Here is a 23265-nt window from a genome sequence, read left to right on the forward strand (position 1 = left end):
TCAACGCGCAGCAGATAAACGCGACTGCTTCCGGGATATATTTCATAATAAAAGCACCGACAAAACCCCGTCCTCTCAAAACACTTCAGTGTGTATTGATATATTCTCAGTATAATAACAGTAGCATGTTTTTAATTTAATTTGTTTTTTGAGTGTATTTTTCTGAGTGTGTCTGAAATATCAATTTTTATGAGTTCCATAGACTGTATATAAAGATGGACACCACCACTTTGACGTCACCCCCTGGTTTTGGACATTTTAGAGCCTTGTTTTCTTATTAGTGTACATCCACACACACATATGTCTGCTAATCAGTGTTCAATAACATCTTATCACTCTCCTCCTTCACAGGTGAGCCACTCTGACAGAAACTTTGCGCGCACATCATTGAGATTGGGTCATTAACATTTATTTTAAATCACAGTTCGTTCGATTTTCGTGTAAATTCTGGTCATTTCATCATCCTCTGTGAATAAAATGTCGTGTTCTGCTTTTGCGTTTCTTTCATGTGTCAAGCTCAACATACATCACCCGTATATGACTCAACAATCACCAAAGCTTTGGTGTACCCTCAGTGAAATCCTTGAATTTCAGTCACTAAAAACTGGAGCTCCGCCTTCTTGAACACTCTGTTAGTATAGGACCTCACAGCAGACATGTTATTGGCCACATGATGTCATTAAAAATTCTCCAAAATGCTCCAGCGGCACAAACACCGTGCAGAGGTCCAGTTCAGGGACTCCAGCCACACCCTGTGACCATCCAGCTGTTAGTCAATGACTGGCCACGCCCATAAATTTAAGTCTCAAAACTCACAGATAAAAAAATCAATTACTCGGTTACAGTTGTTATGAAGGGGGAATCTGTAGAGACCAAGCAGTTTATATCTTTGCTGTAAAGTTTAACATGGGAGTCTATGGGGACTGACTCTCTGCTGCCCCTGCTGGACATCACAGGAACTGCAGGTTGTGGTGATTTTATCTCATTTATTTATTGTTGCTTGTTTTATAATAAATGAAATTTGATTTATAAAAATAAGTTAAAATGATCAATTAAAATTATATTAAAGCTGAACGTCAAGTTTGATGTTTGAGGTGTTTATTCTAACTCAAACACGGCTCTCGTTTTGTTGGTGAATTTGCTTCTTTTAATTTTCCATCAGATACTTCATGATCCATCATGATTCAGAAAATAATGTGGGGAGATCTCTGATAAGACCATAGTTTGTTGTTAGGATACCTAACAGGAAATTAAACAGATGCTAGAGAGTCAGTAATATCACTGAATCCCATCTTTATTTATGTCATTGTAATATTGTGGTTTCTGTTATTTCCCTTTACATGTGAGAGTCATTTATAAGATAACTTTAATCAGTCTGAGACGGCTGCAGCAGACACACACAATCATGAGTGGTGCCTGATAACGCTGGACTTTATGTTGTTTTCTGACTGAAACATGCTGTGAGTCTGCTTGTGTTTGTTTGGCCTTTATTTTGAAGCAGACATCCTGTGTGTGCAGGTTTTTGGGTGGCTGAGGTGTCAGCGTTGACCTGTGGGCTGAGTGGAGGTGTGGTCTCTGTCAGGAAGCACTGCAGCAGCAGCTTCCAGAGAGGCACGAATGTTCCCGAGCAGCAGGACAACAGAGCTGCTGTCAGGACGTTTCCCTTTAAACTGAACACACGCACACACTCACGCACACATGCACGCGCACGCACACACACTCACACTCACGCACACATGCACGCGCACGCACACACACACTCCTCCATTCAGAGCTCAGCACCATTTTCTCTGTTTTCTGTTTGAATATTTCACGTTTAAGCAGGAAACATGAGATTAAAACCTTCGTTTTAAAGAGTGTGCAGACGTGCAGACCAGCTCACGAGACAACAGTGAGATAAATATAGAGGAGTAAACTACGTCAGTCGTCTGAACACACACAGGGCGGTGATGCTCGCCTGCATCCTGAGGTAACAGAAAACGAGCTGAAGTTCATTAATCACACTCTCTCAGGCTGAGCTGCGAATACGAATTTTTCTGATTTCAACTCGATCTTCGTGGACACACAGAAGGACACGAGGTTTCTGCGCTTCTGCGATGGATGCAGCTCAGGTTCACTACATCAGCTCTGTACATGACCAGAAATGGGAGGAGCTACAGTTGAGCTGTTGTGCTTTAGAAGTACAAAATCAATCATTAAGCACATCACGCTCGCCAGCTTGTTTCTGTGCCGCGTTCACGAGTACAGATCGTGTTCCTGTGCAGGTGATAAATGCTAAACTTCTGTGCACCACAGAGCTGAGAGGTGGTGCCTGTTCCAGTCACCATCCAGAGCTCCCAGTCAAAGGTGAGGGTGGGGGCGTGGATCGACCTCTGAGTCGACAGCTTTGTTTTTACCACCACAGGCCGGTACGGCGTCCACGTCACTACAGAGGCGTCACCAACTCATCATAGAGGAGGCCCCGAGACACTTGAACTCGGATCCAGCTCAGACTGGAAGTACTAACTCTCAATCCCAACACTGCACATGTAGCTGTGGACGCCACCCGGAGAAGCCAGGCGAGTCACAGAGATGCTCAGACCACCACAGGGAAGCACCACCCGGCTCCACGAGAACACTTGACAAGCTGCAGCATCACGAGCCGCTGATGCGACAACGTTACTGTGTGACGGCAGAACATCGCAGACAGACGTGAGAATGCTTTTCTATCGCCGGCTCTAACGAGTCCGTTTTTATCTTTCGGTTTAGTCGCAGGCTGGTTTTGTTTCAAGGACTCTGTTTGTGATCAAACGGTGACGTCTCTGTTTCAGAAGGCGGGAGCTGGAGGAGTCTTCGACTAAAATGCTCTCAGAGCATCATTCATAATTCAGACAGCGGCCTCAGAAGCAGTAAACCTGAAGGAGAAGGAGACGCACATCAGCACAGCTGAGCTGCAGACTGAAGATGCTGCTGTGGTCCGGCCTGCTGCGAGGCTGCAGTTGTTTCTGTCACTTTCATGTCCGCAGCAGCTCTTTCTTGAGTCTAATCTGACAGTAATATAAAGTTTTATGTGAGGACTATTGAATTATACTGATGGGAAAAGTCCCACACAGAGGACATGTTGAACACGGCAGGATTAGAGGATGTGTGTTTGCTGCCGATGTGATGTTGGCGTGGCCGCTGACGCTCACTTCCTCTCCCGAGCCTCATATGAGGTTTGCTTTTTGTAAATCCTAATAAGGTGTGTGACATCATACGTGGTACGGGGCGATTCTGTGGATGCTTCAAAGCTACGATATAAAAGCGCTGCTGATGCGAGCCAGCGTGTTTCCGTCTGGTCCAGCGGTCTGTAGGTGAGCAGTGGAAGCTTCTCTGTGTCTGTGGGTGGGCCGTCAGCTCCTCTGCTTCCCTTTCTGTAAATTCAGCGCACGTCACTGCAACAGAAAATGAGAATGCCCTTTCACAGGTGAAGACTTCAGGCGCTGTCTGAGATTACTCCCACGGTGGGGGTTATGTGGGGGGTTGCTGAGAAAAGGATAAACCCCCGTCGCTGTCTCAAGAGTCTTCGTGATACTTTTACCTCTAAAATACGTCATCCTTCTTGCCGCGCTGGTCAAAGTAAGCATTAAGTGACTCACTGACTGATATAGAACAGACAATGACACAATAACCACAGACAGCTTCGACTTCCTGTCTCATGTGAACATGAGCGCAGGGCTGAAGCACAGGAATGTTCACGGAGGCGCTGCTTCGACCGAGGTACGCCTGAGCAGCAACTGCAGCACCGAGCATGAAGTTTCACAAGCTGCAGTCCCTGTGATGGAGCTGCGTCTGCCTCCAGCAGCGTCCTCAGAGACGTTAAGACAGTGGTGTCCAACTCCAGGCCTCGAGGGCCGGCGTCCTGCAGGTTTTACATCCCACCCTGGGTCAACACACCTGAATCAAATGGTTAGTTCATTAGCAGCATCTGGAGAGCTTCAGGACATGTTGAGGAGGTCATTTAGTCTTTAAATCAGCTGTGTTGGATCGAGGACACGTCTAAAACCTGCAGGACGCCGGCCCTCGAGGCCTGGAGTTGGACACCTGTGCTTTAAGACGTCCAAGTGATCGACGTACGGTCACGCCGCAGCGTCACACAGCCGGAGGGCAGAACTGTTCGTGCTCTGTAGCTCAGGAGTGTCCAACTCCCGGTCTCGAGGGCCGGCGTCCTGCAGGTGTTAGATGCGTCCTTGAATAAATCACAGCTGATTTAAAGGCTAAATTTCCTCCTCAGCATGTCTTAAAGTTCTTCAGAGGCCCAGTAATGAACTCATCATGTGATTCAGGTGTGCTGACCTGTGGGATGCCGGCGATCGAGGCCTGGAGTTCGACACTAAATGTTAATGGACTGATTCTTATATAGCGCTTTTCTTCTTGGCAACCAGACTGGAGCAGACTGGGATCAAACCATCAACCTTCTGGTTAGTAGATGACCTGCTCCACCACCTGAGCTGCAGCCAGCCTGGAGGCAGTAGAGGCTGCGCTTGTTTTACAACAGTTTGGCTCGTTAGACTGGAGCCACTTTCATGACGGCGTTTGTGCGTTGGAGTCTTTTTCATGTAACTATCTGACCACACGTGGCTCCACAAAACCAGCACAGGCAGAATCCATCTTCATCCAAATGCAGCTGATTTTCCATTTAGGGCGCGTCACACCTGATCCTGTTTGAATGGAAGCTGCGTGCGGCCTTTTCATGAATCTCCATTTGAACGATTACAGAAAGAAGCGATGAGACTGTCGGAGCTTCACCTTAAGTAACACATACGTTTTGTGCTGTGTTTGTGGGTTTTAACACTGACGTGTGCTGTCCTGCTGGCAGCGGGCAGGTGAGCGGTGGGTTTTTGTAAGCTGGTGTTGCTGAAAGCAGCCTGCACGGAAAGCGAGGCCCAGAACAGCCCGTGTGCCCCGACCCGGCTCTGCCAACAACACGTCCTTCATCCTGGGCCTTCGGTGGTTCACGGTCTGCACCGCCATGCGCCACTGCACGAGCTGGAAAATTCAAAGAGACAAACAAGCTGCAAAAACGACAAAAACGTCTTTTCTTCAACTCCGAAAGTGTTTTTTAACACCTTTCATGTTCCCATAGCGACGTAACAACTGTTGCTTCACACTTTCAACCACATCCTGTGGCCACAAGGTGGTTAAACACATACCAACATGAACTGAAACACACACTCGTTTTCATGTCTTACTGAGGACGTTTGATTGACATAATGCCTAACCATGAAAATAAACCGAACTGTGACCCTGCAGCTAAAACCACACTTTGAATCTCAAACATGCTTCAGACTCGTGGGGACTTTGTCCCCTCCAGTATAGTGGCACGCCAATTTTCTGTCCGCACAAAGATGTCCAAATAAGTACACACACTCACACACACACACACACACACACACACACACACACACACATGCAGCAGCAGCAGGAAGTGAAGCTCGAAGCTGCAGTATCTTGTGGAGTTCAGGTTGAAAACCAGCCGGGCAGAAACTGACCGGACGATGCTGCGCGTTGGTTTCACATGACGACAGCACACATGTGCCGAGGAATCAAACCCCAACCCAGCCTCACATGAACCACAACATCCGCTCTTGTACCCACAAAGGGTTTTGGCTTTTTATCTTGAAGCTAGTTTAACCTGCTGAAACAAACCAAACTACCAAAATAAAAGCACAGCATCCGTGTCACCCCTGCAGTACCGAACTCCTCTCTCCTGCGTCACTGGATTGTTGGATTGTAGTTATGTCAAGTGGTAACGGCTCTACTTTTTATCTCCTGACCAAACGCTCAGTGTGCTTCTCCCGCTCTGCTTCCTTACTGGATCTCTCTCTGACCTCTGACCTCTGTTTGGAGGAAAGGACCTGCCCCCTCTCCCCTGTCCTCACCTTAGCTGCCTGAAACCAAACCTCAGTGTTCTTGCTCTCAGCGTTGTACTGTACTTATGTGTTGTGGGAGTGTGCACGTGCTCATGACTCATAACTGCAGAGCAAACCTTCCTCCGCATACAAATAAGGTGACACGAACTTCCTGCAGTTTCATTCCTGCGCTGCTGTAAATAAATCATCTCTGAGTTTTCATTTGACTTCGTTAAAATATTATGAAAAGCTCACATAAAACCAGTAAAATGTGTAAAAAGATCAAACCTGAAACAAAACCAGCTAAATGACCTGTGATACCAACTAAACTGTATAGTAACGATAATGATAATATGTGCTTTGACATGAACCACAGTCACAAATGTGACATGAATTGAAAATAAATGCTGTGAAACCCAAAAGGGTTCACAAAGCTGGGCACATAAGTCTGTGTGGTGTGGGTCGTCGGTCCTCTGTGGGATGAGTTGGAGTCACAGTGGGACTTCCTGCTCTGGGCCTTTGGCTTTGTGCTGTTTCAGTGCTGCTGTATGGAACGCCAGGACTGCCATAATGAATTAATTAAATACACCATTAAATAATTAATTAAATGTGGCAATAATTAATTAAAATTGGAATTAATTAATTAAATAAATAGTTATGACACATGTAATTAATTAATTATTGCCACATTTAATTAATTATTTAATGGTGTATTTAATTAATTCATTATGGCAGTCCTGGCGTTCCATACTGCTGCAGCTCTGATCAAACACATTATTGTTATTAACACTGACGCTCAGACGCATGACGGAAAACAAAGTGAGAGAGACCTCCGACCGTTTCCACTGAGCGCTCTGAGCCCGGTGTTTAAATCGATCTCTGGCGCCCCCTGCTGGACATTTGTTGGACGCAGACAAACGCCTCCTGGTTCAGAGCTTTAAAGGACATTTAAAGCAGGAAAAAACAGTAAAATACACAAAATGAACGACTCAGATCTGTAATATCAACTTTAATCTTCTCTTTGTTATCAGCAGCTCTAACATGGTTATCAGCCTGCAGCCATGTGAGCATCACACAGGCACACCTGTGCTGTTAGCGGACATTAGCGGAAGTGCAGGCTGTGATCATGTGACCTCGCGAGGATGATCTGTTGATATTGAAAATAGTGTGAATAATAAAGATGTGTGTGAGAATAAGAACAATAAAAACAAAGGAAACGAAGAGGTGAGCACAAACTCAGCATCAAACATTAAAAGCTCTGATGGAAAATAATAAAACAAACTTCTTGTGATTCTTATTTGAACAAAACTTTATTAACGAAAAAACATGAAACCTGATGTTCAGTGTTTCACGTTTTTACACATTTGTCTAACAATGAAAGACCCCCGCTCGATCCCGGGAGGAGACACGAATCTGCCACATCTAACAGGGTTCACCTGCGAGGCATCAGCTGCGAGGCATCAGCTGCGAGGCGAGTAACAGTAGGTTAGCTGAAAGCAGGCGATGGGGAGCAAGAACAGGAGCGGCGTGCGAGTGTTGGGTAGTTTGAGCGGTGGAGCTGGACCAGGTGAAGCGTGAGCGACAATGACGGAGGCTGGAGACAATGTCTGAATTAAAAGCTCCACGTTGCTGAGCAACAGAACAGCTTCGTGATGTTTCCAAGTCTGGACGAACGTCGAGGTGTGACTTTCAAAATTCAGGTTGTTTGGCAAGTCTGACTTTTTCTGCTGTTCCTGAAAATAAACACACATCTGAATCACACTTGATGCTCTTTGTTTATTCATAGTATATGTTTATAAGTTAATCAGAGATGTTTTTAATACCTCGCTCAGTCGTGGATGTTCATTGGAGAGTACAAGTCGCCTGAAACAAAGAACAGTTCAGCCGTTAAAGTCTGATCTCAGGTCTGTTTGACACAGCGTCCACACACCAGAATGACCACGGGTTGTGTTTCATCTGAACCACACGGTTAAACCATCTGACGCGTCTAGAGACCAGTTGGCATCTGGTTGCTGGAGATTGTCGGCTGTCACTGGGTGAGAATCGGTTGCAAACAGATTTATGCTTTTTCACCAAAAACCTCCTTGAGATTGCTTCGGTCACTGGCAGGTTGCTGTTGTCGTGTAGTTTGCATGCAGGAAGCTGATTTATCTGAAAATAGCTGCACTAAGTGAAAATTCGAAACAGTACTTTGAAGTATTGTTTCAAAGTAAAAGCTGAACTCTGCAGGAGTCACAATAAGTCTGGGAGCAGCTTGTGTGAATGAAGCTGCTTCTGTCAATGACAAATAAGGTCAGCAGAGATAATAACTTCCTGGACTCACAGGATATAGAAATGGCCTCTGAATAAACCTCCTGAAGCTCCTCTTCTCTTCCTGCTGAGACCTGCCGGTGATGATTTTCCACTTCAGGTGCAGAGACGAGAACAGAAAAAAAATCAGGTAAATATAAAAGTTATGAGTTGTTGAAGACAAACAGCAGCAATTACAGAAAGTTTGAGCTAAAGTAGAAAATGAGCAAACACTGAGCAAACTGTGTTTGTTTTTAACCTTTTCTGGAGGAAAACCACAGACTGTATATAAAAGATGGATGTTTCCACTGTGACATCACCCACTGGTTTCTGACTGGTTTTAATCGTCAGCATCAGTCTTTCGGCTTTAACCGTGCTGGTTTTTGGAAACAGAAGTGACCATGTTTGGGCGAGAAGGTGGAGTGTTAGCTTAGGGTAGCTAACTTGATGTCAGGCTGCATGCATTAACTGTGTGGATAGCCACTGATACCTGCTAATTACTGCCAGGGCAGCTTTGCATGATTCACAGTGGAAAATAATCCTCCTTTATCCCATACTGGGCTTTGGTGAAGCCCTTCAGTCGATCTCTCTGACAGCATAAAAGATGGACGTAGCTCCCGAGTATGAAAAGTGTCTGAAACATGGATTCTTTCTAATTGCCACCAGGGGGCGATACATGTATTTGGAAAAAGACTTAAATTCCTAAAGCAGACTACAGGAAAATGACCCTTTGCCTCACCAACTGTGATGAGTTTATGGGCTCAGTCGCTCATACTAAGACAGACGTTGAGTCCTTTAAATTTCTGATCATATGCAGACTAGATTATCCATTTAAATAGTTGTTTTGGCCTCTTTCAGCTTTATTTGATAGACACGGAGAATAAAGGACAGGAAAGCGTGGGCCAGAGTGGGACCTGGGCTGGCTGCTGTCAGCTGTATGGTATGTAGTCGCCCGCTCAACACACTGAGCCAGTAGCGGTTTTAGATACGGGCGACACGGGCGGTTGCCCGGGGCGGCATCGTGGTGGGGGGGGCATCACGGGCATCGGCAAAAAAAAAAAATGCTCGTACTCATGCTGCCCCGACGTCAGTGAAACATCGTTAGTATGTCACTGATATTTTCACTGAAGTAAATATATTAGTAAAACGCTCCCTCAGACTAATGTGACAAAACAACAAATATAATCATGTAATAAAGAATGAATAATAAACATAAAAAAGAAAAGGTGCAAAAATGAAGACCGTTGATAAAGTAATTAACCACATTATTAAAAGGCAGCTTTGTTTCTCGGGCAGAACTCACAGGAGGCAGGTTCGTACACGGTGACCACTGAGTAAACCATCTGCTGCTCTCGTTCAGCTGGACAGGCTGAGACCCGCTGACCATGATTTTCCACTTCAGATACAAACACAGAGAGCAGAACAGAAGACAGAAGGTTTATTTATATAGCACCAAATCACAACAACGGATGGCTCAATGAGTTTTATATTGTAAGGTAAAATATTGTACCAATAATACAAACCGGTGCTAGAGCAGCTTTGCATAATTCATAGTCCAAAATAATCCTTCTGTATCTCACACTGGGCCTCAGTCATCCTCCGCGGACGATCCATCGTCCAGTTTGCATTTCTGTTTGAGCGTTCTGATAAAAAACTATGAAACCTTTAATAATCGGTGACTCGTTTGAAGTTTGTGATATTTTATATAGTCACGATTTGACTGGACTTTTACTGCGTTTTGACATCAGGCGGTTAATTTTTTAAATATTTGGGCCTTGAGATTGTGATTTTATAAACTTCTGAATAATTTTTCTAATACATTGTCAGGGGCTGCGTCTGTGTCCCAGCATTTTTTGAGTTATTTTGGTGTTTTGATTGTTTATTATATACAGAGATAATGTTAGCTTATGTTTCATCTCTGTGTTTATGAGTCTTTTCCTTTGTTCTGTGTTCGTCTGTCTTGTCCTCTTTGTTTAACATCTAGTGATTCCTGTGCGCTCGTCTCCTTTATCTGTTCCCGTGTGTCCCTCCTTGTTCCGTGTCTCCACAGTCTGTCGTGAGTTTCATGTCTGTGTCCACGTTGTCGAGCTCGTGTTGCCATGTCCATGTTTCCTGCTTAGTTTTTTTATTTTGAGGCTCTGCCGCTCATGTTCAGTGTGTTTAGTTTTACTTCCCCTGTGGCGTCATGTTTGTCAGCTGTGCTTCTCAGGTGTTTCCACTTCCATCATTACCCTTCTGTGAATTTAAGTCCTCTTTCTTACTCTGCTCAGTGTCAGGTTGTCTGTTTGTCTGGTATCATGTACTTTACGTCTCAGGATTACTTTCGTGCTTCGGTTCATGTTCATTTTCAGTTTTCGCATGCACCTGTTCTCATTCATGTGGGAGCTCTCTTCACTCTCTTCACTCTCTTCGCTCTGATCCTGAGGCTCTCTGGTTGGATACGTCCTCTCCGTGTGGTTTAGTGCACCCTCCGCCCTGCAGGTGAGCTCCTCCTCCTCCAGGTTCGGCACACAGCTGGTCACATGGTACGGGCTGGACTGTGAGGACTTAGTTTATCCCAGTTTAGAGTTTCATTTAGTTTTTTCCCAGCTCGCCTTGCCTTGTTTTCTGTTTGATATCAGCCTTAATAAACAGCTCGCTTTTCTGTTATACTTCGTTTTCTCTCCCGTGTCTGCTTTTGGGTCCACGCCACAACACCCCGGCTGCTCAGCCATGACAGAACATCCTGATTCCAGACTGTTTCCCAATGTTGAAGGCTCAGAATCTACTCAGTGCGTCGCTACATCTCCAGGATCTGCATCTGAAAGTACAGTCTCAAATCTACCTGTGAAAGGCTTGTACTCTCTGTCCCGGGTTAGTAGATGTAATGTTAGTCCAGAACTCTTGTTGCAATTCATACGACTGGAATTTCTGACAAGACGGCTTAACAACTGCATAACAACTCGTGTTGTTGAGCCAGCCATGACCATTTCTGTTGACTCCTTATGTGAGTTAAGTTATAGACTTGTGTACAGTTGGTAATGCTAATGGTGGGACAGAACGAGCCACCCAAGAGACAGAAACTAACCACGGACTGATAAATCATGCTTTCAGGGACGATCATGTTAAAGATGTTTTTTGTGTGGATGAACCGGCTCCTCCGGGGATAAAATCTCTGCCCGGGGCCTCGGAGAGGCTGAGCTGGAGGCCTCAGTAAACTCGGACCCCTGGGAGTAACTGAGCTGGGGCTCTGGAGAGCCGTCCAGCATCCCGCCATGCCGCTGGCTCAACCGCGGCTTCACGTCGTCATCTACAGCCCCACCACCTCTTCAACGTTCTGTAGCTACCCACGCTGCCCTCAGCTCAACGCCTGCAGCTGCCACGCCACTACCTGCTCAACAGGTTATGGTTTCCATTCTGCCATCTGGCCTTGCCACGTCCCAGCCAGAGGTCAACGCTTTGCCAGATACTGCTCATTCTGAGGTCAACGCGTTGTCGGGACTTGTCCAGCATGCCAGGCATCCTCCAAGATCCATCCGGTGCCCACCAAGCCGCCAGAGGATCTTTATTTTGGGTCCACGCCACAACACCCAGCCTCAGCCGTGACATAAAAACTGGCTGATGATGTTTCTAAGTGATGTAAGGTTTCAGCCTGCGGTGTTATGGTCATAACTTAATAACATTTACTTATTTTAATATTTGTGCTGCTTCTCTAATAATACAAACACTGCTTATGAGTTGTGTTTCGTTCCAATCAATGAATGAACTTCAGTCAGTCAGTGCAGAGCAGTTAAAAGGAGCTCCAGACGTCCAGCTACAACTATCAAACATTTCCAAAATAAAAATGCAAGTGAGCAAAACCTGACTCAAAACGTTTTTGAAAAATAAAAATAAATAAATAATAAAATAATATTGAATACTAATAAAAAAATATATGAAAAACATTGAATCAAATTAAATCAAGAGTCAAACAATTTAATTAGTAAATATGTAGCCTGTGTTAGACCTGCGACAGACTGCTCCGGCCCCTCGATCAAGACGAGGATAAGTGGAAGAGGATGGATGAAAAACACTCACAGGAAGTGGAGTCGGGCGTCGCAGCCACTGAATAAAATGCCTGAAATTCTTCTTCATGAGCTGCAGACTGTGAGACCTGCTGTGGATGATCGCGCCCTTCAGACAGAACAAACGTGACAAAGGAGGAAAGAACCGAAATATGAGCCGGAGTATGTGAACCACAGCAGCTGTGCTAAAGTGAAACAGGAGCTCACTCAGGCAGTAAAAGACGATTCCTGCGATCAGGATCAGGAGAGCGATGACAGCACACACGATCAGAGGGATCTTCAGAGAGTCGCTCTCTTCACTCTCTTCACTCTCTTCACTCTGATCCTGAGGCTCTCTGGTTGGATACGTCTTCTCCGTGTGGTTTAGTGCACCCTCCGCCCTGCAGGTGAGCTCCTCCTCCTCCAGGTACGGCACACAGCTGGTCACATGGTATGGGCTGGACTGTGAGGACTCACCCTTGTTCTCTAACATGCGTCTGGAGGCTGACAGCCACGCAATCTTAGGCGGCGGGTTACCTTCAGCTTGACACTGCAGCCTCCGGGGGGCGCTGTCTGAGCCACAGGGCATCTCCACCACAGAGAGGTTCAGGATGTGAGGCTCAGCTGGGAACAAGAAGCAGAAAAGTGATCTGATTAAAAATGATTTTCCATCATGTGACACCTTAAACCAGCCTGGCATGAAACGCTCTCTGCTCCATTCACTCTGTTTGTTCATTGGCTTCCAGCCATGAGCCTGCGGCTACGACCACACGAATGCGTTTTAGTTTGGAAACATCGTTTTCTCTCCATTTGGCCTCCCGTCCACACTGAGACGCGTTTTCCCCGAAGGAATACGAAGCATTTTGAAAACAGTGCTTTCGCGTCGTAGTGTGGACAGCGAAAACGGAGACTTGAAAATGATGACGCATGTTAGCCATGTGATGCAGTCATGTGGCCAATTATTAGAACATGCTGTAGGTATTACAGGTACTGTGCTGCAGTGGTTTGTATCATATCTATCTAATAGACTCCAGTTTGTGCATGTAAATGGAGAGTCCTCTTCACACACTGAGGTTAATTATGGAGTTCCACAGGGTTCAGTGCTAGGACCAATTCTGTTTACATTATACAAGCTTCCCTTAGGCAGCATCATTAGAAGACATAGCATACATTTACACTGCTATGCAGATGACACCCAGCTCTATCTGTCCATGAAGCCAGATAACACACACCAATGAGTTAAACTGCAGGAATGTCTTGAAGACATAAAGACCTGGATGGCCGCTAACTTTCTGCTTCTTAATTCAGATCAAACTGAGGTTATTGTACTCGGCCCTGAAAAGCTTAGAAATATGATATCCAACCAGATTCTTACCCTGGATGGCATTACCTTGGCCTCCAGTAACGCTGTGAGGAACCTTGGAGTCATTTCTGACCAGGACATGTCCTTCAACGCACATATTAAACAAATATGTAAGACTGCTTTCTTCCATTTGTGCAACATCTCTAAAGTTAGAAATATCCTGTCTCAGAGTGACGCTGAAAAACTAGTTCATGCATTTATTACTTCCAGGCTGGACGACTGTAATTCATTATTATCAGGAAGTCCAAAAAACTCACTGAAAAGCCTTCACGCCCCAAGGACCTCAACAGCTACAGGCCGGTGGCTCTGACATCCCACCTGATGAAGACCCTGGAGCGGTTGGTCCTGGCTCAGCTTCGGCGCCTAACAAGCTCATCACTGGACCCACTTCAGTTTGCCTACCAGCCTGGCATTGGAGCGGATGATGCCGTCATTCACCTCCTACATCGTTCCCTTGCTCACCTGGAGACCGCTGGAAGCACTGTGAGAATCATGTTCTTTGATTTCTCCAGTGCCTTCAACACTATTCTTCCCTCGGTTCTGAAGGACAAGCTGGAGAACTCTGGAGTGGACCATCACCTCACTACCTGGATCCTGGACTACCTCACCGACCGACCACAGTATGTGAGGACTCAGGGCTGTGTGTCGGACAGGGTCGTCTGCAGTACGGGGGCCCCACAGGGAACGGTTCTGGCTCCGTTCCTCTTCACCATCTACACTGCAGACTTCTCCCACAATTCCACCCAGTGCTTCCTGCAGAAGTTCTCTGATGACTCTGCAATAGTCGGCCTCATCACTGATGGGGACGACAAGGAGTACAGAGGACTGACTCAAGACTTTGTGGACTGGTGCCAGCTGAACTACCTCCAGATCAACGCCAGTAAAACCAAGGAACTGGTGGTAGACTTCCGCAGGCACAAGCATTCTCCACTGCAACCACTGAACATCCAGGGTATGGACATTGAGGCTGTGGACAGCTACAGGTACCTTGGTGTTCATCTGAACAACAGACTGGACTGGACTCATAACTCAGACGCCCTCTACAGGAAAGGGCAGAGCAGGTTGTACCTGCTGCGGAGACTCAGGTCGTTTGGGGTGGAGGGCCCACTCCTGAAGACCTTCTATGACTCTGTGGTGGCTTCTGCTATCTTTTATGGTGTGGTCTGCTGGGGCGGCAGCATCTCTGCTGGGGACAGGAAGAGACTGAACAGGGTGATCCGAAGGGCCAGCTCTGTTCTAGGATGCCCTCTGGACCCAGTGGAGGTGGTGAGTGACAGGAGAATGGCGGCTAAGCTGTCATCCCTGATGGACAACATCTCCCACCCCATGCAGCAGACTGTGACAGCACTGAGCAGCTCCTTCAGTGGGAGACTGCGGCACCCACGGTGTGGGACGGAGAGATTTCGCAGGTCTTTCCTCCCCACTGCTGTCAGACTCCACAACAAAGACTTTAACTGAACAAACACACACATCCACACATGTGCAATAACACTAAGTGCAATAATCTTTTCTGGCATCGTTGTATTTTTACTCAGTTGTATATAGTATTTGTATTCGTATTCTATTTTTATCTTATTGTATATTTTTATTCTATTTTATTCTACTGTATATAGTATATTATTTTATTCTATTCTGTACAGCTGTGTACTGTATTTATTCTTATTGTATTCTAATTTTTGCGTCATAACTTTTGCACTGTCCACTTCCTGCTGTGACAAAACAAATTTCCCACGTGTGGGACTAATAAAGGTTATCTTATCTTATCTTATCTTATCTTATCTTAATCCAAAATGCTGCAGCAAGAGTCCTGACAGGGACTAGAAAGAGAGAGCAGATTTCTCCTGTTTTGGCTTCCTGTTAAATCCAGAATTCAAAATCCTGCTCCTCACATACAAGGTCTTAAATAATCAGGCCCCATCTTATCTTAATGACCTTGTAGTACCATATCACCCTATTAGAGCACTTCGCTCTCGCTCTGCAGGCCTACTTGTTGTTCCTAGAGTATTTAAAAGTAGAATGGGAGGCAGAGCCTTCAGTTTTCAGGCCCCTCTTCTGTGGAACCAGCTTCCAGTTTGGATTCAGGAGACAGACACTATCTCTACTTTCAAGATTAGGCTTCAAACTTTCCTTTTTGCTAAAGCATATAGTTAGGGCTGGACCAGGTGACCCTGAATCCTCCCTTAGTTATGCTGCAATAGACGTAGGCTGCCGGGGGATTCCCATGATGCACTGGGTGTTTCCTTTCCAGCCACCTTTCTCACTCACTATGTGTTGACAGACCTCTCTGCATTGGATCATATCTGTTATTAACCTCTGTCTCTCTTCCACAGCATGTCTTTATCCTGTCTTCCTTCTCTCACCCCAACCACAGCAGATGGCCCCGCCCCTCCCTGAGCCTGGTTCTGCCGGAGGTTTCTTCCTGTTAAAAGGGAGTTTTTCCTTCCCACTGTCGCCAAAGTGCTGCTCATAGGGGCTCATATGATTGTTGGGCTTTTCTCTGTATCTATGAAGCGCCTTGAGGCGACTTTTGTTGTGATTTGGCGCTATATAAATAAAATTGAATTGAATTAAACAAAGATAGTGGAGGGCGTTATACAGCAGTTGCTTTGTTTGACAGCCCTGTTAAAGATTAATATCAGCCTGCACGCGCTCCAGAGAGCTTTTCTTCGAATTCTTTAATTCTCACTCGCTTTTGCAACTTTGTACTTTTGTGTTACTCGCAGCAACAACTCCACCTCATTGTTAGTCCATTTAACAAACTCGCTGCTTTTCCTCGACATTTTGCTGCAACGTTTCAGAGAGCGGGAAAGTAAATAAGCGGCAGACAGAAATGAGGCAGGTCGAATCTTCTTGCGTTTCACGCATGCACAGGACTGCGACGTGAGCGTTTACGGCCGTTTCAATGTGGACGCACAACTCTGTGAAAACGACTGAAAACGATAGTTTGGACGCCGTTTTCAAATCTAGTGTGGACGTAGCCTGAGTCAGAGTCTGGCTTCAGACGCAGCTTTGACAACAATCTTCAGAACAACTTGTATCTCTGGATGTTGGATCTTCAGCTGCACAGAGAAGCCTGCAGGATGGACGGCTACAGGTCACCGCTGAATAATTTACAGTCCAGTGTGACTCAAACCTCGGCAGAGTCAGAAGGTCGCTGTGTGGCTATCTTTCATTACAGTCTTTGCACCACAGAAGAAAGTGACTCATACAACTTTGATAACTTTCAGTAAAAGCTGAACTCGACCTTACCTCCAACATAAAGCTCTGTCTTTGCTTCCTTAAATTTCTTCCACCTGTTGAGCTCCACTCTGCAGAAGTACGTGCCGTTATCAGTCAGCTGTACATCCCTGATGAGGAGCGACCCATCCCCCCATCGAGGGTCTCCTTTCAGGGAATGTTTTAAATCGGAAAATGCACAGGGATTGGCTCCATGCATGGAATCATTTTTTACTGGACACTCCAAGAACGGAGGAGTGTTTGATGCTATGAACTTCCATGTGACCTTGATCATTCCTGAATAATCCCGTGTGGGGGTGAAGAAGCAGCCGAGGACAGCATCTTCCCCTCTGGAGACTCTGACCCCTGGAGAGACGGTCAGCTTCCATCCAGCTGAGACAGAACCTGACAGAACACAGCTGGATGGTTATTTTCATGTTTGAACTCACTGCACAGCTCCAACCAGCGACACTGGGACTCTAGCAGACCTCTGAAGATGCTCTGAGACACCAGCAGCAGGTTCTATAAGACCTGCAGAACATCCTCCAGCCTGCTGCGTCTGGACCAGGAGCCCCTCGGCCTTCAGAGACGCTCCTGGTCCAACGAGGACACGTTTATCCATCTGTGGCCTGGTTTGAAAGAGCTCTGGAGTGTCTCAGTGATTTTCCTGCTGGTTGTGGAGCGTGCTGCGGTTCTGCTTGCATCACTCTGTGGTGAACTTTGCACTTTCCTGCCTCTGTCTAACCTCTGTGCTGTGGTGTTCACCACCGACCGCCGTGACTTTCAGTGACGGAAATACAAAGCCGTTCCTCATTAAATTCTTATGTCCTGTGTGTCTGAATGAATGACTTAAAGGAAAATCCAGATCTAAAGTCAGGATATCTCTACTGTGAGTCTTATGATCCTCTCTGGTGCCATCCTGCTTGAACCCAGATTCAAAGTTCTTACCTGAGACGATCGCACTCAGAATGAGGGAGAAACGCTGCGGCCACATCCTCAGACTGACAAAGAAATGAAGCCGTCAAACAACAAATTCAGGAAGTGTCAAATGTGTCATTTCTAAATTGATCATTTCCTGTTAGTTAAAGAGAAGAATAAATATGTGAGCGAGCCCAGGGCCACCTCAGGGTTTCACACATTTTACTGCCTGTTTTCTTTGTGTTTTCATGTTTGTCAATCAGGACGTTTGCTGGAGTCTGGTGGTCTTCATCAAAGCCTGTCTCTGTGACGAAGCTGCTTTTCACAGTGTGCTTGTCACAGCTGGGGCAGCAGTCGTGTGGTGGAGTTAAATGAGGACCCAAGATGCAGGAAACTGCTAGATGCAGGTGAGCGTTTTATTTACAACGTGTGAAATATACAGAGAAACAGAGATGGGCAGTAACGCATTACAAGTAACGCGTTACTGCCCATCTCTGTTTAACGCGTTACTTGTAATGCGTTACTGTAATCCGATTACTTTTTTCAAGTAACGAGTAAAGTAAGGGATTACTATTGCAAAATCGGTAATTAGATTACCGTTACTTTCCCGTAGGAACGCTGCGTTACTGCGTTACTAAAACCGTGATTTTTTTGCGAGAATGTCTCACGACAGTGACGTAAGCGAGTGCGACGTTCGTGACAACAGCTGTGTGCAGATCAACAATGGATCATATATGGAGTGCAGAGAGAGTATGAGCGTGCAGCGTTTAAAGCGTGGAAGTACTGACCTTACTTTGAGTTTGATTCCATAAAAAGTGACAAAAACATTAGTGTCCGCTGTGCGTGGGAAGAAAACTTCTTTTTACAGCGAAAAAACCCCTAAACTTCCAACAAGCACCGAGTAGCTACGACGTAATGGGAAACTCACAGAGAAACTCGCGGATTCTTCCACTGACTGCGGCACACCTGCACCAGTGTAAACCTCCGCCTGCCCCACTCCTGCTTTACAGGTGAAAATAGAGCAACAGGTCCGCTGAGTCTTTGACTTTATTTATTTTCTGCTGTGTTTTACTTGCATCTATTTGAAAGACTGAGTGTAAACACAAAAAATATTTTATTTTATGAGCTGGAATGTGCAGAAAATAGGTTTAAATGTTAAACTAATTTCTTCCAGTCAGAGAATGTTGCAGATAATTAAATCTTTGCTTGATGCATAAAGTTAAAAGATTAAAACTAATAAAACAAGTTTTAAAAAGAGACTTTTCCATTTGATTACATTTTGTATGATGGATTATGCAGAAAAAGTAGAATTGGGCTGAAAGATCTATTTATCACCTCTTCAGGTTGTACATCGTGTTTTTAAAAAGTAACTAAGTAACTAAGTAATTAATTACTTTTGAAAATAAGTAATCAGTAAAGTAACGGGATTACGTTTTTGGGGAAGTAATCAGTAATTAGTTACTGATTACTTTTTTCAAGTAACTTGACCAACACTGCAGAGAAATGAGGGTGTCGAGGACTGCACGAAGACACGAACCTAAACTAGGAAAAACGAATAAACCTGAAACACGAGATGGAACAGAGAAACACGGAGAGATACCAACTAATGCAGAGAAACACAGACGACGCGACGAGGAGCACAGGCAGACACACACCATAAATACACACACCAGGTAATCAGGACATGGCACACAGGAACGAGACGACACAACCTACAAAGTAAAACAGGAAACACACAGACTGTTTTACTACATGACTCGGGGACATGAACAGAGCACAGAGGGAGACACAGGAAGGGCTGATAAAACACTTGAGCACTAAACACAAGAACCAAACCCTGAGAACTAACAGCAAAATTAGAATAAACACAAAACGCTGGGTCGAAATGATCCAGGATCATGACAGTGCTGATGCTCGGGTCTCTGACTCAAACCTGCTTCAGTTTGATTTCTGACATTTAAATAATGAACAATATCAAACATATTTAAGGTTTCTAAATACTCAAACTTTGTTTACTTCACAGCCTTCAATGGCGTTTCTGTGAGGAGACCCGCTTCAGACACATGTGGCCCCGCCCACACAGCCCCACAGGTCACCCACACCTGCATGTCTGCTACGATGTAATAACAAGGAAACACCACACAGGAGACAGTAAGAAGGTGAAAGCAGCACATGTTTTACGTCTCATATGTGATATAAGGCTGAGAGAAGGACGTCGCCGTACTGTATATGAGGCGCTTTTAATTCAACTGGAAAATAAAAGCATGGCATCATTTCAAAAACGCTGATAAGCCGACCATGAACTGAAGCTTGTGTGCGCCTCCCAAACCTGCAGCACAGGCCTTTAAAACAGTCATTAAGAAACGTAGCTGAGCATCAGGCTGGTGCAGACCTCAAGAAGCTGCTCTTGGACAGCTCTCTTCATTCAGCCGCTGTAACATAGCTGGTACTTATGTGTAGCACAGTTGCCTGTGCAGAGTTTGACTTTTGCAGCTGTGAGTCTGTTTTATGGTATTATTTGTTACCCCACTGTGGCCCAGGCCTGGGCCCACTGTGGCCCCACACCATGCTGCCCCACATCTGCAAACATTTGGTTTAAACTGAATAACACCAGTGTTGGTCAAGTTACTTGAAAAAAGTAATCAGTAACTAATTACCGATTACTTCCCCAAAAAAGTAATCCCATTACTTTACTGATTACTTATTTTCAAAAGTAATTAATTACTTAGTTACTTAGTTACTTTTTAAAAACACGATTTACACCCTGAATAGGTGATAAAGCGATAGATCTTTCAGCCCAATTCTACTTTTTCTGCATAATCCATCATACAAAATGTAATCAGATGGAAAAGTCTCTTTTTAAAACTTGTTTTATTAGTTTTAATCTTTTAACTTTATGCATCAAGCAAAGATTTAATTATCTGCAACATTCTCTGACTGGAAGAAATTAGTTTAACATTTAAACCTATTTTCTGCACATTCCAGCTCATAAAATAAAATATTTTTTGTGTTTACACTCAGTCTTTCAAATAGATGCAAGTAAAACGCAGCAGAAAATAAATAAAGTCACAGACTCAGCGGTCCTGTTGCTCTATTTTCACCTGTAAAGCAGGAGTGGGGTAGGCGGAGGTTTACCCTGGTGCAGGTGTGCCGCGGTCAGTGGAAGAATCCGCGAGTTTCTCTGTGAGTTTCCCATTACGTCGTAGCTACTCGGTGCTTGTTGGAAGTTTAGGGGTTTTTTCGCTGTAAAAAGAAGTTTTCTTCCCACGCACAGCGGACACTAATGTTTTTGTCACTTTTTATGGAATCAAACTCAAAGTAAGGTCAGTACTTCCACGCTTTAAACGCTGCACGCTCATACTCTCTCTGCACTCGATATATGATCCATTGTTGATCTGCACACAGCTGTTGTCACGAACGTCACACTCGCTTACGTCACTGTCATGAGACATTCTCGCAAAAAAATCACGGTTTTAGTAACGCAGTAACGCAGCGTTCCTACGGGAAAGTAACGGTAATCTAATTACTGTTTTTGCAATAGTAATCCCTTACTTTACTCATTACTTGAAAAAAGTAATCAGATTACAGTAACGCGCCCATCTCTGAATAACACTGATAAGATACGAGGGCTGTGATGCATGTAGCGGGCCTCATCCTCAGACTGACTGCACACGGAGAGTAAAACAGGAAGTTCTGAGAAAACCGTCACCTCTAAACTAAGTGTTGTATTTGTATTTAAGTATTTATTGTCATTGTCAATTTTACACCTTTTATTTTTACTTATATTTTATGTGTCTTTACAGATTGAATTTAGCTCCACATGTTGATGTGCTGATGGAGCACTCACTGTGTTTGGACTCGAGTGATCCCGATCTGCTCGGCTGCAGTTTAAAATACCTTTGAATATTTCTGAATCCTCCACATTTTCATTATTTCCAGGTCAACGTGGAAACGTGAGGGTCAGACTGGGACATTAATGGGACTGTTTTAAAATGAAGACGTGTTTCCAACTGTGGAGCAACATTATGGAATCATGAAGTGAAAGCTTGCATGAGGCACATGAACAGTTTCAGTTCATATAAAGAAAACAGCATCACAGTCTGAGTCACATGCTTCCATTTATCAGGTTTTTTTGTTTGTTGTGTTTGTTTTATGATGCGTGCTGATGTGCACAGGAACATTTACGTGCATGCAGAGAGACATTCTGTTAGTACACATATACGCACGAACAGCAGCTTCATGGGATTTAGCTACTTCCAAGTCTGGAAATCATTTTCATTTTATATTCAAACTCTGGACTTTTGCTCGTTTCAAGCTCTGGGACTGCAGTAGCGTAGCTTTGCATCACAAAAGCAGAATAAACACAGAGCAAAACTTAACTTTAAATTTTCTTATCGGAAATTTGTGGTTAAATATACTTTTTTTTGTTTGTTTTTGCCTGTCCCGTTTGGTTCTTTTGCATCAGAATTATTGTCTAAAGGCAAAGAAAGATGCCCAACGGATTTACTTTACTAAATGGACCATCCCAGCCGTAATGGTCTATTTGATTCACCTTTTATTGTTTATTTTATTTATTTTTTATTTTCACTTGCTAGATACGGGACAGACTTGACTGGGGAAAAGAAAAAGGAGAAAGGAAGAGGGAAAGAAAAACAGCGGGGAAGAGGGACGGGGATAAAGGGCAAAAAACAAAAATCAACAGAATAAGCAGACAAAAAAATCCATCTATCGATCACCTGGATCACCTGCTGAGAAAGAAAAAAGAAAACAAGCAGAAGAGAACAAGAGTAATAGAATAAACAACATCACAATGATATATGGGAATATGACAGTAAATACGAAATATTAAACATTATTGTGCAGCACATAAGATCAACAGAACACAGTGTGCTTTGAGGTAGGAGCCATAAAGGGTGTGTGTGATCACCCGTGTGTACACCTGTGAGCATGGACGCGCTTGTTTTTAAAAGGTTCCTTCATGTAATGATCTGCTAGAGGGTGTGGGGGGGCCACAGCCCCGTCCTCCAGGGCATGAAGCAGGTATGGAGGAGATCAAAACTCCAGACATCCAGAGGCCCCCAGAACACAAGAGACCAAGGAAGACCAACAGAGGGGCAGCTGCGCCACTGTCCCAGAAAGAGCTGAGGAGAGTCCCAGATGAGGGCTCACTCAGCAGCCGCGGAGCAGAAGCCAGGGGGGGTTGCAGTGACGCGCCCGTGAGCTCCGCCGGCAGCCAGCCGCGCCTGAGTGACCGAGCCCCAGGCCGAGAGGCCGGGGGCACCCCACCTCCGAAGTGGCCCGAGCGAGCCCCAGGCTCCAGGCCCCGATAAGCGGCCGCCAAGGAGTGAGCCGGTGTGTACCTGGACGCCCACCCCCAGACACAAAGAACCACCAACACACCGATGTCTGAGGGAGTCCGCCACTGGCAGGGGAAGTGGTGGTGGGTGGAGATAGGCCTCCAAACCTTGGAGGGCCTGAGATGTCCCCAGAGAGGTGGCGCCTGACGCCCAACCTGACATATAGACACAGACATACAGGCACACACAGATACAAACATCCATTCCCACCCTCATGCTCTCATATGCAC

At 45.2% G+C, this 23265-nt stretch overlaps 1 protein-coding gene across 1 annotated transcript; it reads right to left on the minus strand.

Moving 5' to 3' along the window:
- Positions 1-7223: 7223 nt before the first annotated feature.
- LOC147319826 (sialic acid-binding Ig-like lectin 15) lies at positions 7224-17754 on the minus strand. The gene is made up of 8 exons (XM_086312609.1): positions 17709-17754; positions 16794-17165; positions 12410-12805; positions 12216-12311; positions 9463-9555; positions 8194-8274; positions 7694-7733; positions 7224-7603 (listed from the first exon to the last, which is right to left on the minus strand). Exons 1-7 carry the CDS (start codon positions 17752-17754, stop codon positions 7699-7701), a joined length of 1119 nt encoding a protein of 372 aa, XP_086168735.1. The 3' UTR covers positions 7224-7603; positions 7694-7698.
- Positions 17755-23265: the final 5511 nt, after the last annotated feature.

This window comes from Aulonocara sp. 'chitande type north' Nkhata Bay, linkage group LG11 (assembly GCF_057382095.1).
Source record: "Aulonocara sp. 'chitande type north' Nkhata Bay isolate Kocher_YH1m ecotype deep benthic linkage group LG11, A_spYH_male_GT1.1, whole genome shotgun sequence".
In the NCBI taxonomy this organism is placed as follows: Eukaryota; Metazoa; Chordata; class Actinopteri; order Cichliformes; family Cichlidae; genus Aulonocara; species Aulonocara sp. 'chitande type north' Nkhata Bay.

Bases quoted from the DNA above. Each gene is read 5' to 3' on its own strand.
- LOC147319826 (XM_086312609.1), bottom strand. From the start codon at position 17,754: ATGTGGCCGCAGCGTTTCTCCCTCATTCTGAGTGCGATCGTCTCAG. The intron at 9,556-12,215 runs GTGAGTGTTTTT...TTGTATCTGAAG, and splicing joins GACGCCCGACTCCACTTCCT to TGGAAAATCATGGTCAGCGG. The intron at 7,734-8,193 runs GTGAGTCCAGGA...TCTTTGTTTCAG, and splicing joins AGAGGCCATTTCTATATCCT to GCGACTTGTACTCTCCAATG.